Source organism: Canis aureus, chromosome 15 (assembly GCF_053574225.1).
Source record: "Canis aureus isolate CA01 chromosome 15, VMU_Caureus_v.1.0, whole genome shotgun sequence".
In the NCBI taxonomy this organism is placed as follows: domain Eukaryota; kingdom Metazoa; phylum Chordata; class Mammalia; order Carnivora; family Canidae; genus Canis; species Canis aureus.
The window spans coordinates 29,771,162-29,798,802 of NC_135625.1; the positions used below are offsets into that span (position 1 = coordinate 29,771,162).

Here is a 27,641-nt window from a genome sequence, read left to right on the forward strand (position 1 = left end):
ACAGGGGACAGGTACAGAATGAGTTTAGATAAATGAACATGGACCAGATACGAAGGAACATATGGCATTAATTATTTCATATGGCATTAATTAATTCAAGCTATTTCTATTGCACTGATAAATCATTTCTTATTTTTTTAATCAAGGGACTAACTTGAACAAGTCTGTGTGTTAGAAAAACAGTTCCGACAACCGTATAGGTAATGGAGTGAAGAGGAAAGAAGCCAGGAACAAGAGGGCTGAGATGATGAGGAAAGTGGTAACAAGATGGAAATAAAAAGTCATGGCCAGAAGATACTCAAAAGGAATGATCCAATGGTCTTGCCGGAAAAGTTAGCTTGGGCAATAAATAAAAAAGAGGAGAAACAAATAATGATTCTAAAATTTCTAGCTTAGTTGACAAAGAGGGGTGGATTATGACCTTTAATGGGGAATCCTAAACAGGAAATTATTTAGAATTTTGGTTATGTGAAATGTGAATATACTGAGATGGCAAAGATAAGGCATTACATTAAGGTGGATTTCAAATAAAAAGTTACTATGAAAATGGTAATATTTTCTATTTTATTTAGGAATGATTTACTAAGAGGAAATATGCTAAATTCTACAGGACAGAACAGTATCTTTGTATATAAATGAAGGTCTAAACTCAAAGAGTACAATTGGAATATGATACAAAAATATTTTGTGATTTTTACAAATTTATTTTTGACTGCGAAAGCTTCGGTGTTAGACATGTAGAACAATGACCTCCAGACACTGTCGCTAATTCTAGGATTCATATTTTTTATACAGAAATAACAGAGATGGGGATCCCTGGGTGGCACAGCGGTTTGGCGCCTGCCTTTGGCCCAGGGCGCGATCCTGGAGACCCGGGATCGAATCCCACATCGGGCTCCCTGTGCATGGAGCCTGCTTCTCCCTCTGCCTGTGTCTCTGCGCCTCTCTCTCTCTCTGTGACTATCATAAATAAATAAAAATTAAAAAAAAATGTTTAAAAAAAAAAAAAAAGAAATAACAGAGATGACTTCTCAGAATGCCGTTTAACACTTTCCCCATAAATGTATTTTCAAAATATCACGGTATTTTCCAGGGGGTAATATTGTTTCATTAGACGAACAAGAAAAGTTCCATAAAACCTTTACGAACAAAATCACTTTTTAGAGTATTCTCTTCAAGCTTTCTTCCCTCAATTCTGTATCTACCTCCAGCTACCCCCTCTCTCCCTGCACAGCTAATCTTCTAGTAGTGTGTATTCATAGTCCTCTCCTTACATTCACTCCTCAGTCCACTTTGCTCAGTTTCCGAAATAAGTGAAGTGGCTGTTGTTGCTAAAGCCAACAGAGTCCAACGCGTAACTAACTTATCTCACAGGAACTCTCTGTTGCATTAGCATACTTAGCCCATCCTTTCTGGAATGTTCTCCTTCTTTGATCTCTGTAACACACACTTCTGGTTTCCTTTACCCTTCTCTGATCATTTCTTCTCAACCTCCCTTGCTGGTTGATTCTCTTCCACCCAGCCAGGAGTTGCTGAATTTCTAGAAGGTTACTCCTAGCCCCTCCTCTCTCAATCTGCTCTCTTCTAGGAAAGCTTATCATATCCATGACTTCAATTTTCAACTATAGATCAGGGATTCTGCCCCATGCTTTATCTCAAATCTCTAGGCTTGCCCTCTTCTCTAGACTGCAACCACAAATACCCAACCTCAACCTTTGTTTCTCAACCTGTCAGTGTGGATGTCTCAAATATACCTTAAACTAACCATCCAAATAATCACATTCTCAATCACTACCATCAAACGAGATCCTTTTCCAATGCTCCTATCTTAATGACAAGATATCTTTCACCCAAGGGCACAAGTCAGAAACTCAGTCACATTCTTAACATTTACCTTTTATTAAATCCCATATCCATTTCCTCACCAGACATTGTTAATCATTACTCCCCAAATACCTCTTACATCTCCGAACTTCTTTCTACCTGTGTTGTCAAAACCCTAGTCTCCACTGCCAACATCTCTCTCCTGGGTTGTTGTAAGAACGTGGTAGTACACCAACCACGGCGTTGCCATCTATAATCTGGGGGGGGGGGGGGGGGGAAATGTACTGAGTGGCAAGTTTTTAGTCCAGTTATCTGAGAAGGAAGCAAAGTAAAGCCTTCGTTTCCAAAGTGCCTGCAAAAATGAGGATTATTCAAAGACACAACAGAAACATGTATATCCACATTACACATTATCATGAATAAATACTATCTCCCGGTTGGAGTGGTTTGGTCAAGTGGTGGAGAAAAGGTTTAGGTGACAAGCACGTGTCTCATTCCTCCACACCTGCTCTGTATCTGACCTTTCTGAGTGTCTGATCTGACTTTGCTCATTCAGTCTCTTCCAGATTATTCTGGGGTCATCTGAAAGCCTGGGAAGACCTCGATGGGCGTCTCCAATAAGGGTAAGAAGGTCTTTGGTGTAAAGATGCTTGTCTATTTTGTCTTGGAGCAGAAGGGACTCCAGGAGAGTCTTTTTTTGTCTCAGAAAGGCAGCTTGCGCCAGTTCTGCTCGTTTTCTGTTGCAATGGAGACACCGCCAAGAAATGTGTTGCTTGGCTGTCGCCCCCTGTTTGGGTGCTGTCCTCATGTTTTTTAAGTAGATTCTGTTCACGAGTTCATCGGGGACCGTACAGGTTAAGGCATCTCCCTCTGAGGCCCCGGCCTCCAATCTAAGCTGTGGCTTTTGGCGTCCGCTGCTCTTTTTCTCCTTAGAGTTCGCTCTATGCTGGATCAGGTTTATCTTAACGGCACAGAAAGACTGGAGGGCATTCAGTTCCTCATCAGGCACCCGCGTGCTTTCTGCTTGGCGTCGAGCGTCTGATCCGTACTGTCTGGAGCTCGTTTCTTGGCCCCTGAGATAGCGGATCCACTTTCTAATGAACGTCGTTTCATTCTTTTTGGAGCCCGAGAGCTCGGCTTGTTGGTCTCCATGTTCCACGTGCGCGGCCCTTCCCCGCTCAGGCTGGCTCCCAGAGGCCCGGGCCCGGGGCTGCGGTCCTCCGGGGGAGCTGGAGGAGCTGGATCTCTGCGCCCCATCAGCAACGGGCCCGTCAGGAAGGTCGGCCATCGCCCCGACGTCCGTGTGCACCAGTTCCCCTTGCTCTTGTCAAGCCGGGGCTTCCAGGCGGCGGGCTATCGCTCTGCATCACGCTCCGCTTCTCAGCTTTGATCCAGGCAGGCTCCCGAACCAGTTAGGCCGGAGCCCCCCGCGCTCGCGGCTCCCCGCAGACGCAGCGGGGCTCCTCTTCCGGGCCACGCCTTCCCGGCTGCCTTGGCAACGAGGGCGGTCATGCGCAGTGGACGCCGGCGCGGCGCTCCTCCTCTCCTCCCCGCCCCGCCCCCCGGGCAGGCTCTGTGTGCGCAGGCGCAGAGCTCGCTGGGGTTGCAAAGCGCAGGCTCCGTTCGCTCTGCGGCGGCTCCTTCGTGCTATTTTAAGTCCAAAAATCTGACCATCCTTGAGAAAAGCGAGCAAACTGCTTTTCTTCAGGGATCACACAGGAGAACGTTTGTGAGGCCGATGGGAATAGGCGGCCATTTAATTCCAGAATGTATGCCCCGCCTAAATTAAAAAAAAAAAAAATGCTGCCCAAAAAGCGCAAGCAAGAAATGCATCTGCAGATCACCTCTTCGTAGACCCTGTCTTAGAATAAATATCGGACTACCGAAAGCATCCTACAACACTTCGCATGCACATCTTGCTCACATTTTTTGTGCTCCAGTATTGGGACCACATTCTGTGCTCTGGTTTTTCCAGACACGGGTTCTCAGGTCTTTGGTTCAGGCAGGTCCCCTCTGGCTGGCGCGTCAACCCCCCTTCTCCTGCAGGATTTATTACTGTTGCTCTCTCTCTCTCTCTCTTTCTTTTTAATGGAGTTCAATTTGCCAACGTATACTATAACACCCAGTGCTCATCCCACCAAGTGCCCCCTCAGTGCCCGTCACCCAGTCACCCCGTCCCCCTGCCCAGCTCCCCTTCCACCACCCCTACTTCGTTTCCCAGAGTTAGGAGTCTCTCATGTTCTGTCTTCCTCTCTGATAATTTCCCACTCATTTTCTCTCCTTTCCCCTTTATTCCCTTTCACTATTTTTTATATTCCCCAAATGAATGAGACCATATGATGTTTGTCCTTCTCCGATTGACTTACTTCACTCAGCATAATACTCTCCGGATCCATCCACGTCGAAGCAAATGGTGGGTATTGGTCATTTCTAATAGCTGAGGAATATTCCATTGTACACATAGACCACATCTTCTTTATCCATTCATCTTTCGATGGACACCGAGGCTCCTTCCACAGTGTGGCTATTGTGGCCATTGCTGCTAGAAACATCGGGGTGCAGGTGTCCCGGCGTTTCATTGCATCTGTATCTTTGGGGTAAATCCCCAGCAGTGCAATTGCTGGGTCGTAGGGCAGGTCTATTTTTAACTCTTTGAGGAACCTCCACACAGTTTTCCAGAGTGGCTGCACCAGCTCACATTCCCACCAACAGTGCAAGAGGGTTCCCCTTTCTCCACATCCTCTCCAACAGTTGTTGTTTCCTGCCTTGTTAATTTTCCCCATTCTCACTGGGGTGAGGTGGTATCTCGTTGTGGTTTTGATTTGTATTTCCCGGATGGCCAGTGATGCGGAGCATTTTCCCATGTGCATGTTGGCCATGTCTATGTCTTCCTCTGTGAGGTTTCTCTTCATGTCTTTTGCCCATTTCATGATTGGATTGTTTGTTTCTTTGCTGTTGAGTCTGCAAGTCCTACTCCCTCGGGAAGAGCTTCACAGCCATCCTGCCCCAAATTCCTTAGAGCCTTCTTACCTGGTTTGCAGAGATCTGATAACGTTCCCACCATCACCCCACTAGATTAAAAACTCCATAAGGGCAGAAACCATGCCTGTGTTGCCCAGTGCTCCCCAGGTATCTGACACATAAGAAGGGTTGGATAAATCAGTGAAGCAAATGCATTGGATGATTGTGAAAACAGAAACATAACCTCACACAGATCCAGTGTAACCAGCCGAAGGAACTTTAATCTTTATCTTTCTGAACGTGCCCCGCCTGGCCCCCATTTACTCTTTAACCCATGGCATGTCCCTTTAAAAGAGCCTTTTAAAAAAACATGGTAGAATTTTATTAATAACTGTTGAATTATAATATGTTGACTCCAAAGATTGACTTTTTCTAGTCTTAATAAATATTTGAGTCTAGATCTTAGTAAATAAATATCTGAGATAATTTCAGGAGAATGGGCTCCCTTGGTCAGTTCCCTTCCTCCATGTGTGTTGTTATTAAAGTCCAGAGAGATATATTTATAATGTTATTCCAAAAAAATGAACATGTTTTGGCAAAGAGTCAAAAGTCTGAAATGTTCATAAAGCATCTCCCAAATATAAACCAGCCTCTCAAAGTCTCAAAGTATCACACTGTTGATACTTCACTTTGCAACTTCATTTATTCAACCCAGATAATATTTTATCAAGTAATGTTAGTCTTTAAAAAAAAAAAAAGGTAGCAAAAAAAAAAGTAGCAGATAATTGATGGGTAGCTCCAAGTGATTTCCAACATCTCAAAGGCTCAAGATATTCATTTTTTTAATTTTCATTTTAAAAACCTTCCTTATTCTCTGAATATTTATACATAATTCATTATAACCCACATTTTCCCCAAAAACATTGATCAAAGAAGCTATACTTTCAATAAAGTATAATCATATCTTCTAATATGCTAAATATTTTTAAGAACCTAATACTAGAGGATCCCTGGGTGGCTCAGCGGTTTAGTGCCTGCCTTTGGTCCAGGGCACGATCCTGGAGTCCCTGGATCGAGTCCCACGTCAGGCTCCCGGCATGGAGCCTGCTTCTCCCTCTGCTTCTCCCTCTGCCTGTGTCTCTGCCTCTCTCTCTCTCTCTCTCTCTCTCTCTACGTCTATCATGAATTAAAAAAAAAAAAACAAACAAACAAACAAAAAAAAAACTAATACTAGAAGCAGATACATTGGGGGAAAATATCCTGTAATTAACTTTTTTTTTTTTTTGTAATAAGCAGCATGTAATAATCAGTAAATTGTTTAATACTCTTAACATGATGTTTTCCAAGGTACAGCCAGTCATATTCCTTCTAGGGTCTTGACAAAATCCAAGGTTGGTGGAACTTGTCAAAACCTCTCCTGGCTACTTTGCCTGTGCTTTGGGCATCCTTGGGTACCTGGGCCGCCTCCTATAGGTTGGCTCTTTTTCTTTCAAAAGCATGCTTGAGAAGTGCCAGGGAGAAAGTGCTTTGGCACATGCAGCAAAACACTATCACTCAGGTGACTTCCTCTGGTAAGTTTTTCCTCCAGAAACGTCAGGCATCTCTTAGGGCTGATGGGAATGTTGGAGTTCTCTACAGATGGAATTGTGGCTGAAGACTGGCTGGAGTGGGGTGGGAGGAGTAGGAAGTAAAGAGATAAATCAAATGCTCCTGGCTTAACCATGTGATGGCACTACTTTTATTACCTTGCGGACACTGTCTCTTCCTTCAAAGTTCTTAATGGGAGGAGGGCAAAACTCTTTTTTCCAGCTTTTCTTCAACAATCAAATATGCTTTATAGCTATGGGGCTTAACCCCAGAGAGAGGAGGTCAAAATAAATTAGTCTTCCTGTCTGATTCTTTTTCTCTCTTGTTTCTCTTCTCTTGGAGGGAAAAGGACACTCTCTCAGTTTCTTCCTGTTTGGCAAGCACTTCTCCCCCCAGGTATCATAGCTCTTCCTTCCCAGGTGGCATTTGGCCTGCACCCCTTCCTGGAGCCATGGTGGTGTACAGGGTACCAGGAGGGAATCTAGTTTATGAATAGGGGAAATTAAGTTGACAAATCTTTCAACAATATCCTACGCTTTACATAAACCTCCCAGCCCTGTACTTGGTTCTATGGATCAAGCAAAATGAAATATTATTTCTTCTCCTAAGGGTCTAAGATCAATGAGTCAGAAATCTCACAGTGAGAAACGATTTTTGCAGAGTAAAGAATCTTACATCACTCATGTTAAAAAATTATTTCAATTTACAGGACAGTACTGGTTCTTCATTTCTTTAAAATGTTTTTCCCTCACAAATATCTCAATCTTTCCATTCTTTTTTCCATTCTTCTATAATTTTTCAGACATTGATTGCCTTACACAGAGTTGCCTTTTTCTTTAATAATTATTGTTTTGCAAAGGTAACATATGTACTTTAAAAGATACGGATAAGCCACCAGTATTGATTTTAAGTAAAAGTTACCTAAATTCTGACCTCCCAAAGATTATACTACAAACACTTATAAAACATTTTCTATTTTTCCTAAATAATTTTTGTTAACAAAAATGTGGGTTATATTATTATTTTATAAACTATTTTCTTCAATTAGTAATAATGTGACTTTTCCATTCAATTTATAAAAATTCTTTTTCAACATAATTTCAGCATATTTGATTTATTTAATTAATTAAGTTATTTAGGCACAAGGTATTTCCAGGTATTTGTGCTTCTAAAAATTATCAGAATAAATGTTTCTCTAGTTAAATCTTTATATACATTCATAGGTATACATTTATGATACATTCCAGAATGTAATTGATGGTCATATGTGTGTATAATTTGAAGGCTTTTAAGATATCAATTCTTCCCTTTTCACTTTTTACCCCTTACTGCAATATGCAAAATCCAAGATATAATATTATTTTTCCATAAATACTTCAGTTTATAACTTCAGTAGGTGAGGCATTTCTAAAAATAAAAACCACATTATGATGATTGTCACATCCAAAACATAATAATTCCTTAATATCATCTAATAACTCTTCTGTATTCAAATTTCTCTGTGTCAAAAATACCTTTTTGCAAGTTGCAGCACTTGTATTGAGATCTGTTCACCACATTTAGCTGATAGGGCTCACAAGGCTCTTTTACTCCACAATTCTTCACAAGTACAAACAATCTTAAAAAAAGGAAAAAGAAAAAAAATAAGCAGCCATAAATTTATTTTTCTTCTTTGTATCTACTATTATGTTCCCTATAGACAATCATTAAAGTTTTTTTATTTATTCTTCCAAGTTTCTTGTTGAAATTACACATCAATATACATTTGTACACCCTTTCTTAGAAAAAAAATGTATCCAACATATGCTGGTTGGACCACAGTTATTCCCACATTTTGATGAGCAATTTGGTCTTATAAGGAATCAAATTTTTCTTTGTATATGTAGAGGTATATCTCCAATAAGATTTCTAGGAGTAAGATTAACAAATCAAAAATTTAGACATATGTAGTTGTTGAGTTTTGGGGGAGTTCTGTTTTGTTTTGTTTTTTACATATTTCCAAATTCCCCTCTATAGGGGGGTGTACATTTTGCATTCCTGTCAGCAATGTATAAGAACAATGGTTCCCAAGAGCCTGGCCATCAGGATATGTACTCAGATTTATGAATTTTTGTGAATGTAATGGATGAGAAATGGTATCTCAGTGTAATTTTACATTGAATTCCTGTTATTATAAGTGAGATTGAACACCATTTTATGTATATAAAGGCCTTTTACATTTATTTTTGTATGCGCTATTTATTTTGCCCATTTTTCCACAAGACTTTTTAATTTATTCTTCTGAATTCTTAAAAAGTACTTAAAATCACTTTAATATTGGAAATATTAACCATTTGTCCATGAGATAAGTCCCAAACAATTTTCCCACTTTGTCTTTTTATTTGCTTGTGCTGTTTGCCATGCAAAAGTTGGATCTTTCATTTCATATGATAAATTTATCAATCTGTTTCCTTAGTGTTCTAGAATTCTTAATCATATTTAGAAAAATTTTGTCCACTCCCATGTTATAAACTCACACATGTTTTCTTACAATATTTGTGATCCTTTTTCTTCTCTGTGTTAACACTCTAATCCTTTTATAGTTTTCTTTTTTTCTAATGTGAAGAATGAACCTACTTTTTATATATTTTTGTATGGCTATCCAGTGATTCCAATAATACTTACCAAAATGTTCTTGTTTACTCCACTGCTTTTAGATACTGACTTTATCAGAAATTCCCATACATAGTTTTGCTGTGTTTTTTTTTTCCTGGAATTTCAAATGTAGTATATTGGTCTGTCTTTCTATTTCTATATACCAATACTATACTGTTTTAACAGACTTTATATTATATGTTTTAATTTCTCATAGGGCCAGACCTCTCTTCTTTGTTATCAGGAATTTCTTGTATGTTCTTATTTCTTTATTTTTCCAAATGAACTTTATAACCAATTTGTCTTGCTTCAGGATAAAAGTAAAAAAAACAATAGTCTTGGAATATGCTAAATTTATAAATATTGAGGATTTTTTAAATTGGACCTTCCTATTCAGAAATATGGCATTCTTTACAAGTACTCAGGTGTACTTTGGCATCTTGCATGTAGTTTCCAATATAGGTTCTGTCTACCTCTCTTTTTCTTAAGCTTATGGATTTTATTTTGTTTTATGTTATATACTTTATGCTAGTCATCATAAAGGAAGTTACTTCTTCCACTATATCTTGCAACTGATTATTATTTGTATACTAGAATGCTGTAGACACCAGTATTTTTATTTTATAGCCTGCTACTTTAGTAAATGTTTATTGTTTAGAGTAGTTGTATCTTTGTCTTAGATTTGTAAAACATATATAAAATTTCTGATAGTTTAGAATTGTTTTTGATGATGAAAAACAAAAGTCGGAATGATCTGCATGACATATAATTGTCCTATAAAATGCTACTATAACAAAGCTCTGATAGGTAAATAGATAGAAAGATAAAATATTGAGGGAATTTATCAATTAATTTTTTATTTATGTGGTGTATTAGTTTGCTAGGGCTGCTGTAATAAAATGCCACAAATTAGTGGTTTAAACAACAGAGAATGCCTCACAGCCTGGAAACTAGAAATCTGAAATCAGGGCATGGATGGGATTGGTTCCTTCTTAAGGCTGTGAGGGAAGACTCTGTTCCAGGGCTCTCTCTTTGACTAGGAGATTGCTGTCTTCATGTTCATATGGTGTTCTCCCTGTATGCATGTCTGTATGTTCAAATTTAACCTTTTATAAGGGTACCAGCCATATTTGTGTCCAATATTGGATCCCACCCTAATGACCTCATTTTAACTTGCTTACCTGTGTCAGAGACATCTCTAAAGGGATACACATTCTGAAATACTGGGGGTTAGGACTTCAACATAAGAATTTGGTAGGGATGCAATTGAACCCATGGCATGTGGTTTTTATGAAAAACAGATTAAAGGTAAATTCGATAGTCTGCCTGCAGGATAGACTTTTACTGTTAAACTGCTTGTGATCTGCTAAGTGAGAAAAATGGAGTAGTTAAATACAGGGACTTAAAGAAAGACAAACTGCTTTATAGGTGTACATAGAGCTACATTCTGTGAGTAGTTTCAACTTTATTTGTCTGTTAATAAAGAAGTATTTTTGTTTTAGATGAAGGCCCTTGAGGACCTTGTGAATACAATTTATATTCTCTGACACTACTATAAATGTGACTGGCCAGGCTTTAGAGATATTGCTCACATTTAGTGTTTTAAGTAAGAAATTATTGTTCTTCCTGGAATATGAGAAAATTTAAATTTTTAATTTTAAACAGATCTTTTAAAATATTTTTATTAAAAAAAATAAAATAAGAGTGCCTGTGTGGCTCATGTGGTTAAGCGTCCACTTTCAGCTCAGGTCATGATCTCAGAGTCCTGGATTAGGCCTACCCCTACCCCCCTGCTCACGTGCTCTCTCTCTCTCTCTCTAATAAATAAATAAATAAAATCATTTTTAAAAAGAAAAAATAAAATATTTTGATTGGTTTATTTTAGAGTTTTTAATGTCTTTAAGCAGTTATTTCCCACTGTTCCATTTGAGTATCTGGTGAAATTCCAAACAAGTATAGGGCAGAATTTGTTATTTTATAAATAAGTATCTCTAATATATTTAAGTGTATCAATGGTGATATTCTTCACAACAAATAATGCCAAGCATGAATTTGAATTGTATGATCTCTTTTGTTATTTTTCTTGAAAATTCTATGATAACAACATAATATATAGGTTTTCTAGTCTTATTTACTTCACCTTCACTATACTTCAAATTGAGAACCATTCTCAGCATCTTTACGCAATTTTATAAAGTTAAGTCCCTGGGCCTTTGGGCAATACTACTTAATACTGACATTGACATCTAGGAAATTAATATAAATCAGAACCTAATTGTAATACATTTCTCTTCAAAGCACAGAGGATGTATGAAATGAATCCAGAAATGGGTTTTCTTGAGGGACAGAGGTCTGTGACTCTGGATGTTGGGGGAAAAGATTGGAATTCACAGTGGTTTTCCTGAAAACTACTACATAGAATGATTTTTTCTTCTACTCAATATCTTTGCAAAACATTTTACTGTAATTTTCCTACTTACAAAGTAAGCTTTCACTGTAAAATGAATATTCATATGATTGCATAGGGTTGGATGACATAGAAATTGCAAATAATTTCATTTGAGACCAATATTTCCATAGAACTATTTTATTGAAGTGTTCAAAGCAATCATAAAAATCTCACTATGCTCTGGAAAGACATCTAATGTAATAAATTGAGTTCACAGACTCAACTTATTTTATCTCCTTATTTTAGATAGGCATTTTCCAAAAACAAACTCTATCACTCAAGAATGTAAGACTGTTTCTTTAGAGCCTTCCATGCTTAACTTGAAAGCTGTCAACCCAGGAGGCTGAAACAGAGCAAGATTATGAAACCTGAGTGAATAGCTCATTCTTTGCGCCCATGCCCTTGCTGCGTGCTGCCCCGTGGTACAAGCCTGAGAGGTATGCACTATGATAGCTAATGAAGCACTTCCTTTATGTCTCACTGACCAGAACTCTTATTTGAAGCCTGTATATTATGCCACTGAAATCTCACAATATCAGCCTTTGTTCTAGCTAGCAGAGACTGTTTCTTGTCTTTCTGTGGCTAAATTTCATGCATCAAACTTGTTAGGCCCTTTACTAATAAGTGTGGCTATATGCCATTAAGCTAGTTCTTGCTGTTTATAAAGTTGTAAAGTTTATTTTACTTTGTTTTTATTTGACCTTTTTTATTACCACACCCCCCACAAAGCCAAGAATTATAATTTTGAGATTATGTGGAGATAAAAACTTGGAGGTGAAAGCCACTGAGCCTCCTGTAAGTTCCTCTTCTTTGTTAAATATCATGATAACAATGAACATTATAAGAACAAGAATATGAATAAAATTCATCCAGAATGAAGAGAATGGCATTAAATGGATCAAAACTAATCGGATTACCTAATCCTAAATAAGAAGTATTAAAAATTGTCCCCTTGTTATGTTTTAACATATTTTTTTCATACTTTGTTATCTGATTGGGCATCTTCCTTCTCTCAACTACTATTACATCAATAGGCCCCAATGCAAGCTTTGATAAAGTGACCTAAAGGAAAATGGGAGTGACTGCCACAGCTGCTTATAGAATATGGGCTTCAGTTAACCTAAATACAAACAAGAAATGTTAAAAGATTCCTTAGAGCTTGTAAATTTTAGGAAGAAACAATTATGAACCTCTTCTCCAAACTCAAGGTGTATCAGCTCCTTCATTTTTGTTTCTTGTAATATAATAGGGATAATAGACACCATCTCTTGGGTGCCATTTAATACCCATAACTTGGCTATTAAATAAGGTAACATGGGGGTCCCTGGGTGGCGCAGCGGTTTGGTGCCTGCCTTTGGCCCAGGGCGCGATCCTGGAGTCCCAGGATCGAATCCCACATCAGGCTCCCGGTGCATGGAGCCTGCTTCTCCCTCTGCCTGTGTCTCTGCCTCTCTCTCTCTCTGTGACTATAATAAATAAATAAAAATTAAAAAAAAATAAGGTAACATACACAAGAGCTTGTTACCCAATACAGAGTTCTTATCACCATCCTTGCAATTGCAGGATAGATTTAATAGGGAACTAAATACTGAGATCCTTTTTCTTAATATTTTATTTATTTATTCATGAGAGACACAGAGAGAGAGAGGCAGAGATACAGGCAGAAGGAGAAGCAGGCTCCATGCAGGGAGCCCAATGTAGGACTCGATTCCGGGTCTCCAGGATCACACCCTAGGCTGCAGGCGGCGCTAAACCGCTGCGCCACCAGGGCTGCCCACTGAAATCCTTCTAATGGGCTTCTTCTTATGAGTACACTAATTTTTACCAAGCATTCTACTTTCCTGATTTTGTTTTTTTGCATTTGTATTCTATCTACCCAATAAGACTTCTCCAAAGCACTAAAACAATAAATGTGTAAAAAGACTTTGAAGAGCAAATAACCACAAACACACAAGTTACTTCCTCAATAATAAAAGTAGAAGTAATTAAAACACAGAAACTTTTGGGGTGCCTAGGTAGCTCAGTTGATTGGGCATCCAACTCTTGATTTCAGCTCAGATCATGATCTTAGGGTTGTGAGATTGAGCCTTGTGTCAGACTCTGCACTGAACATGGAACCTATTTAAGATTCTCTCTCCTCAGCTCCTCCCCACGTAAACAACAACAACAAAACTGGAACACCTTGAGCTACTATCTCAACATTTCTATCGTCTTCATATTTTTTCTGGTTGTCTGATCTCCCAATTTTAGTGGGATTATCAAACTTTTCAGGTCAACAGAATATAAATGTGAGAAAAGTTTATCTCATAATGCCAGCCATTGTTCTAGCTAGTAGAAGCTGAATTATTTTCTTTACTAAAATGCATGTACCAAATTTGTTTAACTCTTTAAGTGTGTATATGTTTCCCCACATAGAATTTATTTTGCTTTCCTCCTCTCCTCTCTTCATATTTTTATTTTTAAATGTTTTCTCTTCATATTTTTGGTTTAAAAAAATGTTTTCTATCAAATTAAAAATTAAAATCAATTTATTTTGAAGTGGCAATTATTTGGAGTGGGAGTTGAAAATTACAATTATGTTTTCTACCAACTTTTTAAAGATTGTATGTAGATCTTCATTTCTAAGTATTTCACTATCATAGAAAAAGATATCTAGGTGTCTATTTAATACTTGACAAATAAATCTTAACAAAATTATTAACCAAGGTAAAGACAAATTCCATGACATTGTCATGGTATTTTGTCAATATTTTTGGCAAGTTATGTTTGAGGATTTTTTTGTTTTGTTTTTTGTTTTTTTGTTTTTTGTTTTTTTGTTTGTTTTTTTTTTTTAGATTTGACTTATTTATTCATGAGAGATACACAGAGAGAAGCAGAGGAGAGGGAGAGGGAGAAGTAGGCTCTTTGCAGGAAGCCCAATGTGGAACTCGATTCCAGGACCTGGGATCATGACCTGGGGTGAAGGCAGACTATTAACCAGTGAGCCACCCAGGTGCTCCAACGTTTGAGTTTTAAATTTTTATCTTGATTGGATTTTTTTAAAGTAGGTACTATTTTTTCCATCTATTTTCATGTCCACCCTACCCCCATCTCCCAGCATCAAGCTTCTCACAGTCAGTTCTGCTATGGCCCAGTGACCCATCAACATTGTATTCTAAGGCACACAGAACAAAAAGAATGCCCACCGACATACTTCCACTTATGTAGTATTCTATTTCCCATAAAAAGACAGTAGATTTTTTTAAATCAAATAATTTTATTTCCTACACTTTTTCCTACTAAGTATTTAGAGATACTTATGCCATCAAAAGTCTAGAATTACTAGATACTAATTAGACAATAACAGAAATTGAGTAATAGGAGTATGGCCAAAAAATGATGGGTATGAGATTAGAAACTTATGAAACTCAGGGAAGAAACCTACAAATGAGCCAAGGAGTCTGAAGCCTTGGAATCATTCACAAATCCTTACTCTCCCCAGATCCCTCCAGTCACAAAATCCTGTAATGACACACCCTGACCCCCAACACACTGCTTCTCTTCAGTCACATCCCCAGTATTGGACACAGATATCCTTCACTGGATCCAGAGCACCTGTCTTCAAGTTGACCTCACAACCTCTAGAATTTTCCCAAACCCTTCACTTCCTTTCTCCCTTCCTTCCACTCCAACTCCTTTCCAAATAACTATCCACATTGCAACTAGAGTAGAAAACAGCTCCCCTGTTTCATGTTTCTTATTTCTTCTCAACAGTTTGGTCAGGAACAGACATAAGTGACAGAGTGACTCTTTCAGATTGAAAACAAAACAGAACAGTGAAATATTTAGGTATTAGTTACTAAAGTCTTTATGTAAAAATACTTGAGGAAGAAGGAGAAAGGAAATTGTTTAAGCAGCTGAAAATCCCCCTGAGAAAGAGCCTAACACTTAGTATTAAACAGCAGCTTTTCCATTCTCCTTCTCAGCCTACCCATTCTCCTCACTGATTATTACTCATCCTTCAGGTCTTAGATTATCCATCATTTGAGACAAATCTTTCCCTTAGACATCTACTACTCTTGCTTTCAAGAAGCAGAACATGCATGCAGCAAATGACACATTATAAATAAGTCTAGAATGGTGTTAAGTGGTTCGTGGTAGGTCATACTGATAGACTGTAAGCCCTACCAGGACTGGAAAAAGCCTGTTTTCTTCACCATTAAGTTACATGTCTTGTACCGTCAATACATTTTGAAAATAATAGATGAATTAAATAATCAAATAATTGATTTGAGACTGAAGAAAGAGAAATTAAGGAGTCAGTCCCATTTACAATTGCACCCAAAAGCATAAAATACCTAGGAATAAACCTAACCAAAGAGGTAAAGGATCTATACCCTAAAAACTACGGAACACTTCTGAAAGAAATTGAGGAAGACACAAAGAGATGGAAAAATATTCCATGCTCATGGATTAGAAGAATTAATATTGTGAAAATGTCAATGTCACCCAGGGCAATATACACGTTTAATGCAATCCCTATCAAAATCCTTGGACTTTCTTCAGAGAGTTGGAACAAATTATTTTAAGATTTGTGTGGAACCAGAAAAGACCCCGAATAGCCAGGGGAATTGTAAAAAAGAAAGCCATAGCTATCACAATGCCAGATTTCAGGTTGTACTACAAAACTGTGGTCATCAAGACAGTGTGGTACTGGCTCAAAAACAGACACATAGATCAATGGAACAGAATAGAGAATCCAGAAGTGGACCCTCAACTTTATGGTCAACTAATATTCAATAAAGCAGGAAAGATTATCCACTGGAAAAAAGACAATAAATGGTGCTGCGAAAATTGGACATCCACATGCAGAAGAATGAAACTAGACCACTCTCTTGCACCATACACAAAGATAAACTCAAAATGGATGAAAGATCTAAATGTGAGTCAAGATTCCATCAAAATCCTAGAGGAGAACACGGGCAACACCCTTTTTAAACTTGGCCACAGTAACTTCTTGCAAGATACATCCACGAAGGCAAGAGAAACAAAAGCAAAAATGAACTATTGGGACTTCATCAAGATAAAAAGCTTTTGCATAGCAAAGGATACAGTCAACAAAACTAAAAGACAACCTATAGAATGGGAGAAGATATTTGCAAATGACATATCAGATAAAGGGCTAGTTTCCAAGATCTATAAAGAACTTCTTAAACTCAACAGCAAAGAAACAAACAATCCAATCATGAAATGGGCAAAAGACATGAAGAGAAATCTCACAGAGGAAGACATAGACATGGCCAACGTGCACATGAGAAAATGCTCCGCATCACTTGCCATCAGGGAAATACAAATCAAAACCACAATGAGATACCACCTCACACCAGTGAGAATGGGGATAATTAACAAGGCAGGAAACCACAAATGTTGGAGAGAATGTGGAGAAAGGGGAACCCTCCTGCACTGTTGGTGGGAATGTGAACTGGTGCAGCCACTCTGGAAAACTGTGTGGAGGTTCCTCAAAGAGTTAAAAATAGATCTGCCCTAAGATCCAGCAATTGCACTGCTGGGGATTTACCCTAAAGATACAGATGCAGTGAAACGCCACGACACCTGCACCCCAAATGTTTATAGCAGCAATGGCCACAATAGCCAAACTGTGGAAGGAGGCTCGGTGTCCATCGAAAGATGAGTGAATAAAGAAGATGTGGTTTATGTGTTCAATGGGATATTACTCAGCCACTAGAAATGACAAGTACCCACCATTTGCTTCAACATGGATGGAACTGGAGGGTATTATGCTGAGTGAAATAAGCCAATCGGAGAAGGACAAACATTATATGGTCTCATTCATTTGGGGAATATAAAAAATAGTGAAAGGGAATAAAGGGGGAAGGAGAAAAAATGGGTGGGAAATATCAGAAAGGGAGACAAAACATGAAAGAGTCCTAACTCTGGGAAACAAAGTAGGGGTGGTAGAAGGGGAGGTGAGCGGGGGGTGGGGGTGACTGGGTGATGGGCACTGAGGGGGGCACTTGATGGGATGAGCACTGGGTGTTATTCTATATGTTGGGAAATTGAACACCAATAAAAAATAAATTTATAAAAAAAAATAATAATTGATTTGATGGTCTACCTACAGATGGCAGCATCTCTGATAGTTTCCTCCTCAGAAGTAAGCACAGGTTTCCCTACTTCTCTATTGCATATTATGTTGGTCAGGTACTTGAAATAATTGACCAGCCAGGCCTCATTCAGTAAAAAGCATATCAGTTAAATGTCCACCCTTTGTCTGCATTTGAGTCCTAATCTTTGGCATGTGGTCTGGCCTGAGCAGCAGCAGCAGCAAATGTTACAGCCCAGTGACCTCTGCCCCAAAATCCCTCAGAAGGAGACCACAGGAAACAGACATCCTGAGGGAGTCCACAGAAGAGACAGTGTGCCAGGAAGGCACCAGATCTGGAATCCCCCTATAGTTCTTCTCAAATTCTGCTGTGCTTTAAAATCATCTTTTAAAATATTGGGTGGTATCCAGGCCACCTCCAATGATAATTAAATCAGAAACTTTGGGGGTTGGACCCAGACATCAGTATTTTCTATAATGCTCTTGGGGATTCCACTGTGCAGCCACAGCAGAGATCCCACATTTCAGGATCCTGTTATCAGTGCTTTAAGACCAGGAGCATTGGCATGACCTAGCAGGAACACACTCCTCTCAAACCAAGTGAATTTGCATATTAAAATAAATCCTTCCATTATTCCTATGCATGCTGAGGCATGAGTAGCACTACTTTATGACATCTGTCCTAAATAGCCTTTTATAAAATAGCTATACTTCCCATTATTACCTAATACCTGGTCAATACTCTTTTTCTTCTTTCTTTTTACCATTTGCCCCATCTGTGCTCCAACCATTCAGACCTACAGTTGCCTGATGTACCACCCTCTTTCATTCTTTGTAAATTGGTATTTTTAACATTATAAAATATTTTAAACATTCAGAAAGTTCAGAGGACAGACACAACTAGAACCCTTGTACCTACTATTAACATGTAACAAAAATGACTGGATCCTTTATCATTAAAAAAAAAAATGCTACAAATAATAAAATTAAAACCACCTGGTCATCCCTATATAGTTTTATTCCTTACCATTCCTCCCCAAATGTGTTCACCATTCTGAAACTGGTATAGTTTTTTAAAGATTTTATTTATTCATGAGACACACACACATACACACACACAGAGAGAGAGAGAGAGAGAGAGGAAAGAGAGCAAGAGAGAGACAGAGATAGAGACACAGGCAGAAAGAGAAGTAGGCTCCATGCAGGAAGCCCGATGTGGGGTCCTGGAACTCCAGGATCACACCCTGAGCCAAAGCCAGATGCTTAAACCGCTGGGCCACTCGGCCGTGCTGAAACTGGTATATTTTGTATTTTTCCAAACATGCTTTATTCTCCCCATTTGGAATAACATAAATAAAACACAAGCTTGACCTCAGACAGCTTATATTCTACTGTGTGAGGATGTATTATACACATAATAAATAAATGAATTACACTAGAATTTTACACTAGAAGGTGGTATGTGACATGAAGAAAAATAAGGCATGAAGAGTGTGAGGAAGCTCTGAGGAGTTTTATAGTTTTGGGAAGATCTTTTAGTTTTGTTTAGCATTTTCTCATATGCTTGTTGGCCATGTCTATGTCTTCCTCTGTGAGATTTCTGTTCATGTCTTTTGCCCATTTCATGATTGGATTGTTTGTTTCTTTGCTGTTGAGTTTGAGTTTAATAAGTTCTTTTTTTTTAATTTTTATTTATTTATGATAGTCACACACACAGAGAGAGAGGCAGAGTCATAGGCAGAGGGAGAGCAGGCTCCAAGCACTGGGAGCCCGACGTGGGATTCGATCCCGGGTCTCCAGGTTCGCGCCCTGGGCCAAAGGCAGGCGCTAAACCGCTGCGCCACCCAGGGATCCCAATAAGTTCTTTATAGATCTTGGAAACTAGCCCTTTATCTGATATGTCATTTGCAAATATCTCCTCCCATTCTGTAGGTTGTCTTTGAGTTTTGTTGATGGTATCTTTTGCTGTGCAAAAGCTTCTTATCTTGATGAAGTCCCGGTAGTTCATTTTTGCTTTTGTTTCCCTTGCCTTCATACATGTATCTTGCAAGAAGTTACTGTGGCCGAGTTCAAAAAGGGTGTTGCCTGTGTTCTCCTCTAGGATTTTGATGGATTCTTGTCTCACATTTAGATCTTTCATCCATTTTGAGTTTATCTTTGTGTGTGGTGTAAGAGAATGGTCTAGTTTCATTCTTCTGCATGTGGTTGTCCAATTTTCGCAACACCATTTATTGAAGAGACTGCTCCAAAGATATGAAATTTGAACAGACATGAAGAAGGTAAGGGAATGAGCCATGAACTTGTTGAGGAAAAGTATTACAGACTGAGGGAACAGGAGAGTAAATGTCCTCCATTGAGAGTAGTCTGGCATGAGGAAAGACCAGCAAAAGTGCTTGGGCTGGCTGGAGCAGGTTAATGGAATTGAAGTTTAATAGTGGAGCACAAATTGAGAACCTAATCTTCTAGGGCCTTCTCAGCTATTGTAAACTCTTTGATATTTTCTGTAAGATAAATAGCCATTAGAATATTTTGAGCAGACATTTTAACAAGATATCCCTGGCTGCTGTGATAGATTTTAGATGAGGAATGGGGAAATGTTATGGTGTGGAGTACAAAGATAGAAGCATAAGTCCAAGCAAGAGATTATGTATATCGAACCAGAATGGTAGCAGTGAGAGTGGTAAGAAATAGTTCTAGTTTGGAGACATTTTGAAATTTGAACTTAAAAGATTTCTCAATGGCATTGGGCATGGGATATGAGGAATAGATGAGTCAAGAATGAGAAACTGGGGGCAGCCCCGGTGGCTCAGCAGTTTGGTGCCGCCTTTAGCCCAGGGCCTGATCCTGGAGCCCCAGGATCGAGTCCCGCGTTGGGCTCCCTGCATGGAGCCTGCTTCTCCCTCTGCTTGTGTCTCTGCCTCTCTGTCTCTCTTTCTCTCTCTCGAATAAATAAAATATTAAAAAAAAAAAAAGAATGAGAAACTGGAAGGATTGAGTTATCAGTAATGCAAATAGAAAAGACTAAAAGACAACCATTTGGAAGGGAAGACTGGAAGAGCAATGTTTGAGATGCCTTTCAGATACCTAAGTGGAGACGTCGAGCAGCTAATCCAGTATATAAGGCTGGAAACTGAGAAGAAGCCGGATGGTAATATAGAAGTTTGAAAGTCATGTGTGTATAGATAGTGTTTAAAGAGGCTAGATGAGATCATAAGAAGAGTGTTTATAGATGAGACGATAAATAAGTTCTGTGTACTCTAATATCAAGAATAGGGATGTGAGGAAGATCCAGCAAAGAACACCGAGAGGAGCAGCAAGGGAGATACAAAGAAAACCAGGAGAAGGTAGTGTTCTGGAAGTCCTGTAAAGAAAGTACTTCAAACAGAAGGAAGTTGTCAACCATATCAAATGTCCTTAAGTAAGATAAAGGCTGAGAATAAATAAAAATCTTTATTAAAAAAAAGAAATGCTTTGCTATAAAGGGAAACAAAAAAGTTGAGAAATAATTGGAGGTACAAGTGGACTCAAGAAAGGATTGCTTTTAATATGAAAGAGAAATAGTACGCAAGCATGCTGGTGAGAAATCCAATCAAATGGGAAAATATGCAGTTGCAGGAAACAGGAAAAGAAAGGCAAAAATGATGTTCTACCTACAGCAGGTGAGAAAGGAAGGGATTTAATACATGCATGGAAAGGTCAGCCTTAGAAAGATGCACAGATATTTCATCAAAATAACAGAAAGAAAGGTGTTGTACACATATATAAAAGCTGCTATTATGCAGCTTTGCATTTGTATATTGATTTGCAATATAATGATTTATAAAGGTTACTTCATTGATCATTAAAAATCAGTGGCACATTAGTAGCTACTGCTATGAAAACTTACTATGTTAAAGTTCTGTGAGTACTGATAGCTATTTGCATTAATGAGATTGATATCGTGAGCTGAAATAACAAGATTTTAGTTTGCTGTTCTTATTCCTAACTCTTGGCATAGCCAATGACAGCCAACTAAATTCCCTAACAACATACTGCTTTTCCCTAAATGGAAATCTTTCCTCCAATATACCATTGTATCCCTCATTGCAGAAGGGGATGTAGGAAAGGAGGGAGTAGCCCTGCCCCCATGACCAACCCCCAGACTTATTTGTAGACAAATCAACTTTAAGAAAGAAATATGAAACCTAGATTTCCTTAAAACTCTCTGTGCCTACATATGTTTAGAAAATCTTTCTGTGCTTCCAGAGATTGTGTGCGAATTGAAGACCATTGTTTGGAGGAATGAGTGCTAAATTGAAAAACTAAGAGCTCAGTTCTGAGGTGCCTGGGTGGAGCAGTCATTTAAATGTCCAAATCTTGGTTTCTGTTCAGGTCCTGATCTCAGGGTCATGAAGTCACATCCTGTTTTGGGCTCTGCGTTCAGAGCCTGCTTGAGAGCCTCCCTCTTCCTCTCCCACTCATGGTCTCTCTCTCTCTCTCTCTCAAATAAATAATCTTTAAAACTCAGTTCTTAGTCTTAGCTTACTATAACTGACTGTGTGACTCACTTAACTCACTGAATCTTAATTCTATCTATGCAAAGTAAATGAGTAGGGCTAACACAATATTTTCCAAAGAGTTTTCAAATTAAAATTCCCCATGAAGTATTCTTAATCAAAGAATTTTGGGCAGTACTATGAACTGCGCCGTTTTTGCAGAAAACACAATGCACATTGGTAGAATAAATCCACTGAGAATTCCTGCAGGAGAAAAACTTGTTTATCTTCATTTAATCTATTGATTTCTAGACTATTTGACCATAAAAATGTGGTTTTTTTTTTTTTTTTTTTTTTTGCATTAAAGAACAGACTTCAAGGATCTCTGAACCAGAGTTTTCTGTGATTCTTTTTCTAACTGTATAGTTGATTTTTTTTTCAAAAAATATTTTTTTATTCAAGTGTAATTGAAATACAGTGTTATTATATTAGTCTCAGGTGTTCATATAATGAGTCAACAATTCTATACATTCCTTAGTGCTCATAATGATAAGTGAACTCTTAATTCACTTTACCTACCTCACCTGCCCCTTGCCCCCAACCTCCCCTCTGGCAACCACCAATTTGTTCTCTATATTTAAGAGTCTGGGGTTTTTTTTGTTTGCCTCTTAATTCTTTGCTCATTTGTTTCGCTTCTTAAATTCCACATATAAGTAAAATCATATGGTATTTGTCTTTCTCTGAGTGACTTATTTCACTTAGTGTTATATCCTTTAGATCCATCCATGTTGTTGCAAATGGCAAGATTGTACTCTTCTTTATGGCTCTATGGCTCCATGATTAGACATGACACATGCAGCTAGATTCAAGTCATAACTGTAGACACCAATCTGATTAAATGGCTTATCTACTCTATAGAGTTTAAGCTAATTTTAAGATAGCCGAAGCTGCTCTAGAAATAACTAAAGGAATGTACATAATATTTTGCTTTAAGATTCTATTATTTCATTTATTTTCTCTTTCTACAAAGTACTTCTGCAGAAAACCATATGCCTCCATATATTTATTTCTTCACAGTGGGACAGCCATGAAGATTATCCTCAAATTTAATATTAAAATTCAAATTTCCCTTAAACATTTCAAGCAGATCATGCAAAACCTTAGTCTGGGTTACTGTTTCTCTATCGTATGGTCAGGGTAGCTGTCTGGCTCTCAGATTAGATTCTGGAGTCTCAGGGATGAAGATACATCACTTGTTTCTCTAATCTCAGTACCTGCCTGGCACTAGAAGGCACAAATATTTCCTCCATGGATATAGCTGTTTCTGCCTATCCATATGTATTTTAAAAAGATGCTAGATGGCCCTCTTTGAAAACAATGGAAAGAAAAAAATTAAGTATAATGTACTGCTAGACTGACTTTAAGCTCCAGTACTTTCCTGTGATCCTTGAAAATGTGAATATATTACATCCCTGAATTGCCTTTGTCTATTTTGGCAGTAATACTCTCAGAGTTCTTTTGGAGATTAGTTTAATATGACCTTCCATTCCTGAAACCACGCAGGCCTATTTCAATCAACCTGTTCTTTTCCAGATGTTTCTCTACCACATCCTTTAACATGGTTTAAAAATTTAATTCCTCTGATGTTTAAAGTATCAACCTTTTTAGACTAATTGTATCACATACATGAACCAAGTGTGTTAGCTACACAGTAATGATTCTGCATGATTTCACTGGATTACTTCATGGGTGTGTGGAAGCACAGATAGTGGAAATGTAATTATAGGGTTAAAACAGTTAAATGTGCTTACCTTACTTAGTTCTTCGTGGTATGTTTTAAAGAATTTTCAACTCAGATGGAAGTACTTTCTAATACAGTTTGTAATTTTGTGCAGGATAATGAGCTCCTAAAGAAAAGACTTTTGAAAAAGGTATTAACTTTCCTATAATACAATTTTGTTACCTGACCTTCAGTGTTTTCTCCTTATACTCACAGACTTCAAATCCCACTAAGACTGATTATTGAACATAACACACTTTAGAAGATTTGACTTAATTTCTACTTAAGATGTTTATTTCCTTGCTGAGTTTTTACTGCTAATTTTTACCAGCCCTAGAGTAAGAAAATCAGTCTTTTTTTTAAATAAGTGGAGACTTATTTCTTAATTTTTAATATAGTTATTCAATTACAACTAAATTTAAAGGAAGGGGAAAAGTTCAAAAAATAAAATAGACTTCTTATATTTTATTATTGGAATAATAAGGTATAAAAGAACAAAGAGTTCTTTTACTGAAATTTAATAATTACAAGTGTCACTCAATACATTCCAATATTTTTCCGGAGCACAAAATAATATTTCCTGAAAACAGATATTCTTCTGTCAAAAACTTGGAAGATGCTCCCTATAACTAACCTAAAAAATTAATCAACAATAATATCAACCCAAATAAGCTAGATTGTGTTGGTTACTACCTGTCTTGTTGTTTACCAATATATTATCATAGAAATATACCATATTTCAAAAAAATTAATTAATAAAAGAAATATATCATATTTCTATGCTATTTAGAAGTGGAATCCTTTTAAGATACGTATTATCTAAAGTTATAGTATTACTAAATCCATATAAAAGCTGACAAGAGTGAGTATGGTTTCCTATACTTCTACTATAATTTTTATATATCAAACTTATTTTTCCAGAAGTGGTAATATTTATGCATATTTTTATAATTCTATTATTGTGCTTAAGGCAAATATTTGACATCATTTAAGCATCAATGATATGCTAGGTGATTACACTAAAAAAGAATTACCTCAGATTTAAATGAGATCTTCTTTCTCATTTCTAAACAAAGCACATTAACTTTGAAGAAAAATGTCTTAGCAGTAGATATAAGGCAGTTGAATATCTCTAATGGAACTGGAGTAAAGGGATGGAGTTTAACTCATTAATTTAATAATTATCTACCATTTTCAGATGAATAATCCTTTGGGACATCTAAGTAAATGTCTCAAATATCCTTTCTTTTACTTTTCTAAATATTTATTTTATATTCCTTATATCTTTTTACATTTCCTCTTAAAAATTCTTAATGTGCTCCATCATCTTCACACTTACTTTTGTATTCCAGGCCTTTATATATCTCTCCAAATCTCACCTTTTATTTTCCCAGTTTAATACTGGATGTTTGGCTTACAAGAATGAATAAGATAGTCCCAGAAAGACAAATATTAGTCAAGTTGGGTGAGTGTTAAAAATGGCCAATATGGGAGTACAGAATGCTCTGGAAACATATAATAGTGATAGCTAATCTAATGTGTGATAGGGGGACGGTATTTAGGGAGGGGATAGTTAAGCTTAATATGAACTAATAACAACAGCAAACATTTTGAACTCTATGTCCTAGTTACTATGTCAATATATATATTAGCACTTAATTTTTAGCATTCCATGTTTGGGGACCTCATATTAGCATTTCATATTTTAAGTGTTTTTTAATCAATCTATATTGAAGTGTGGGGTGCTTGAGAAAATTTTAAGGAAGTATTAACAATTGAATAGAATCTTGAGTATGACAAAGTTTCATTTACAAGACATAGGAGAGATATTCCAAGAAAGGAAGCAACCAGTGAGAAATGAAAGAGATATAAGGATGTTTTGGGAAATGGCAAGTATTTCAAATGGGTAAAATGTCTATCGAGGTAGGCTCTGGGAGCAGAGGTTAGCTAGAGTAAGATATATGAAGGTGAGAATTGAGGCAAGGATACAAGTAGAGGCTAAACATTTAAAAATTTTAAGTCAAGCTAATAAATACCTAAACTATGTTATATTTCCCAACCTCAACAAATATGCCTTCTTAATTCATGAGCTACATCTGTCTCTGCTACCAGCAGAGACAAAACCCATAAACTTTTGTGACATTGAGAGCAATAGGATATAACCACCTTTTTCTGGAGGATAGAGATAACAGATGGAAAGAAATATTTCCTTGGTGCCTGAAGACTATTAGTCAAGAGAGTGATATTTACAATTACAGGTTATACTATATCACTGATGGAAGTTCCCATTTTTTTCTTTGTTAAATTTAATAAATGTGACTTGTGATATGAGTAGCCCTTTAAATTTTCAGTCCATGGCAAGAGAGCTCCTCTCACTCAGGGCTATATGAGGACAATTTCATATAGTTCTGAGGGTTTTGAGTTCTATTTGTAAAGCCATGGGAAGATCAATATTGATCAATAATAATGGTTAAGAATCTCCAGAAGGTTATAAAAAATCTGTTCAGTTGTTTTTCATGGGTTCTGAATTAAAAATACTATTATTTCCCAACTAAACTGCTTTTGATAAAAGGTAATACTTCTGTCATTATATCATCAAATTTCTGTCAGATAATGTAAAATTTCTCTCATTATTTAAGTGAAATAGTCATATGCAATAAAAGCACTTGATTCATCAAAGGCTTTTAAGAAATTACATGTCATAGGCATTTAACATACGATTATTATTAAGCTAAGAGTATGTTTTTTTCTATAGAATTTAATTCAAGAAGAAAGACCTTCTCCCAAGACTTTTTCACTCTAGGATACATAGAGTGTCTATTTCAGGAAATGGAGGGTTGTTTTAACAATATACAGCATTCCAGAGACTCTTGCCAAGTTATGACAGAAACCATGATTGATGAATAAAATATGGAAGATGGAAAGAAGCCTAAACCCAGGATATAATATTCCAAAGTGATTAGGGCCAATTACTAAGATGTCGATTCCATTGGAAGCATGGTCTATCTTCTAATGCTGGCTTTCATTATCAAAAGGCAGTACAGACTGAGTGGATCCTACAATAAAAGACCCAAGAGAACAGAGGGCTTTGGTATTTCCTTGGTTTGCGTGAAACTTCAATGCGGAAGCAGAATGACACGCTGGTGATTCATGGATGAACCAGTCATAATCTATAAATGAGACATCTGGAAGGTGATTTCAAGTTGCACCTTAAGCATAATCTGGTAAAACTTTGCAGCTAAATATGGCTTTTTAAAAAGTTCCTCTGTTGATTCCAATATAAAGGATGTAATTCAATCCTGTTATGGCTTTTTAAAGTGTTCCAAAATACTTCATCATATTAAAATAGTTTTTCAAGATTGAGATTCATAAACATTTTACATTGCAACTGATTAAAAGAAAACAAATTCTTGAATTCTTGGTCTATTTTTAATGTTAGAGCATTAAATTGCAGAATAATTTCAGACCATGAAATTCCATGGGTATTTAGAATTTATGGTGGTCTGCAATTATTGCTGAAACAAAGATTAATGACCAATATGAGAAAACCATTACATCTGACAAGCTGACCATGGGCCTATAAATAGCACATCCTTTATAGGATTTTCAAAACTATTTTTGACTTTATAGAAGATAAGAATTCCAAGATACCATAAAAAATTGTTTTCTTAATCCCTTCCCCTATTCTCTTCAACATATCTTCGAAGCCAATGCACACATCTAATGACTGTGTATGAAGTATTGTGCTTGGCTGGTATCCCAATGTGTCTTTTATAAAAATTAATAAAGTTGTGAAAATGGTTAATTTTTAATATGTTTAACAGGGTT

General features: G+C 37.2%; 2 protein-coding genes across 5 annotated transcripts in view; one reads left to right on the top strand and one right to left on the bottom strand.

Annotated features, from left to right (window-relative positions):
- The window catches only part of C15H8orf48 (chromosome 15 C8orf48 homolog), a 33,172-nt gene extending 29,844 nt beyond the window's left edge, over positions 1–3,328 (bottom strand). For 2 of the 3 annotated variants that reach the window (XR_013352788.1, XM_077848968.1), the window contains exon 1: positions 2,346–3,328. Coding sequence is in view for 2 of the 3 variants with exons in the window: in XM_077848968.1 (XP_077705094.1) it covers positions 2,346–3,112 (767 nt within the window). In the remaining variant the exon portion in view is untranslated. The remainder of the gene's footprint in view (positions 1–2,345) is intronic. The other variant, XM_077848969.1, reaches the window with a different exon arrangement.
- Positions 1–27,641, top strand: part of DLC1 (DLC1 Rho GTPase activating protein) — a 495,960-nt gene that overhangs the window by 27,706 nt on the left and 440,613 nt on the right. Inside the window, exon 2 of one of the 2 annotated variants that reach the window (XM_077848956.1) lies at positions 2,381–2,447. The exons of the other annotated variant lie outside the window; for it this stretch is intronic. The gene's annotated coding sequence lies outside the window, so the exon portion shown is untranslated. The remainder of the gene's footprint in view (positions 1–2,380; positions 2,448–27,641) is intronic. 2 annotated transcript variants of the gene reach the window in all.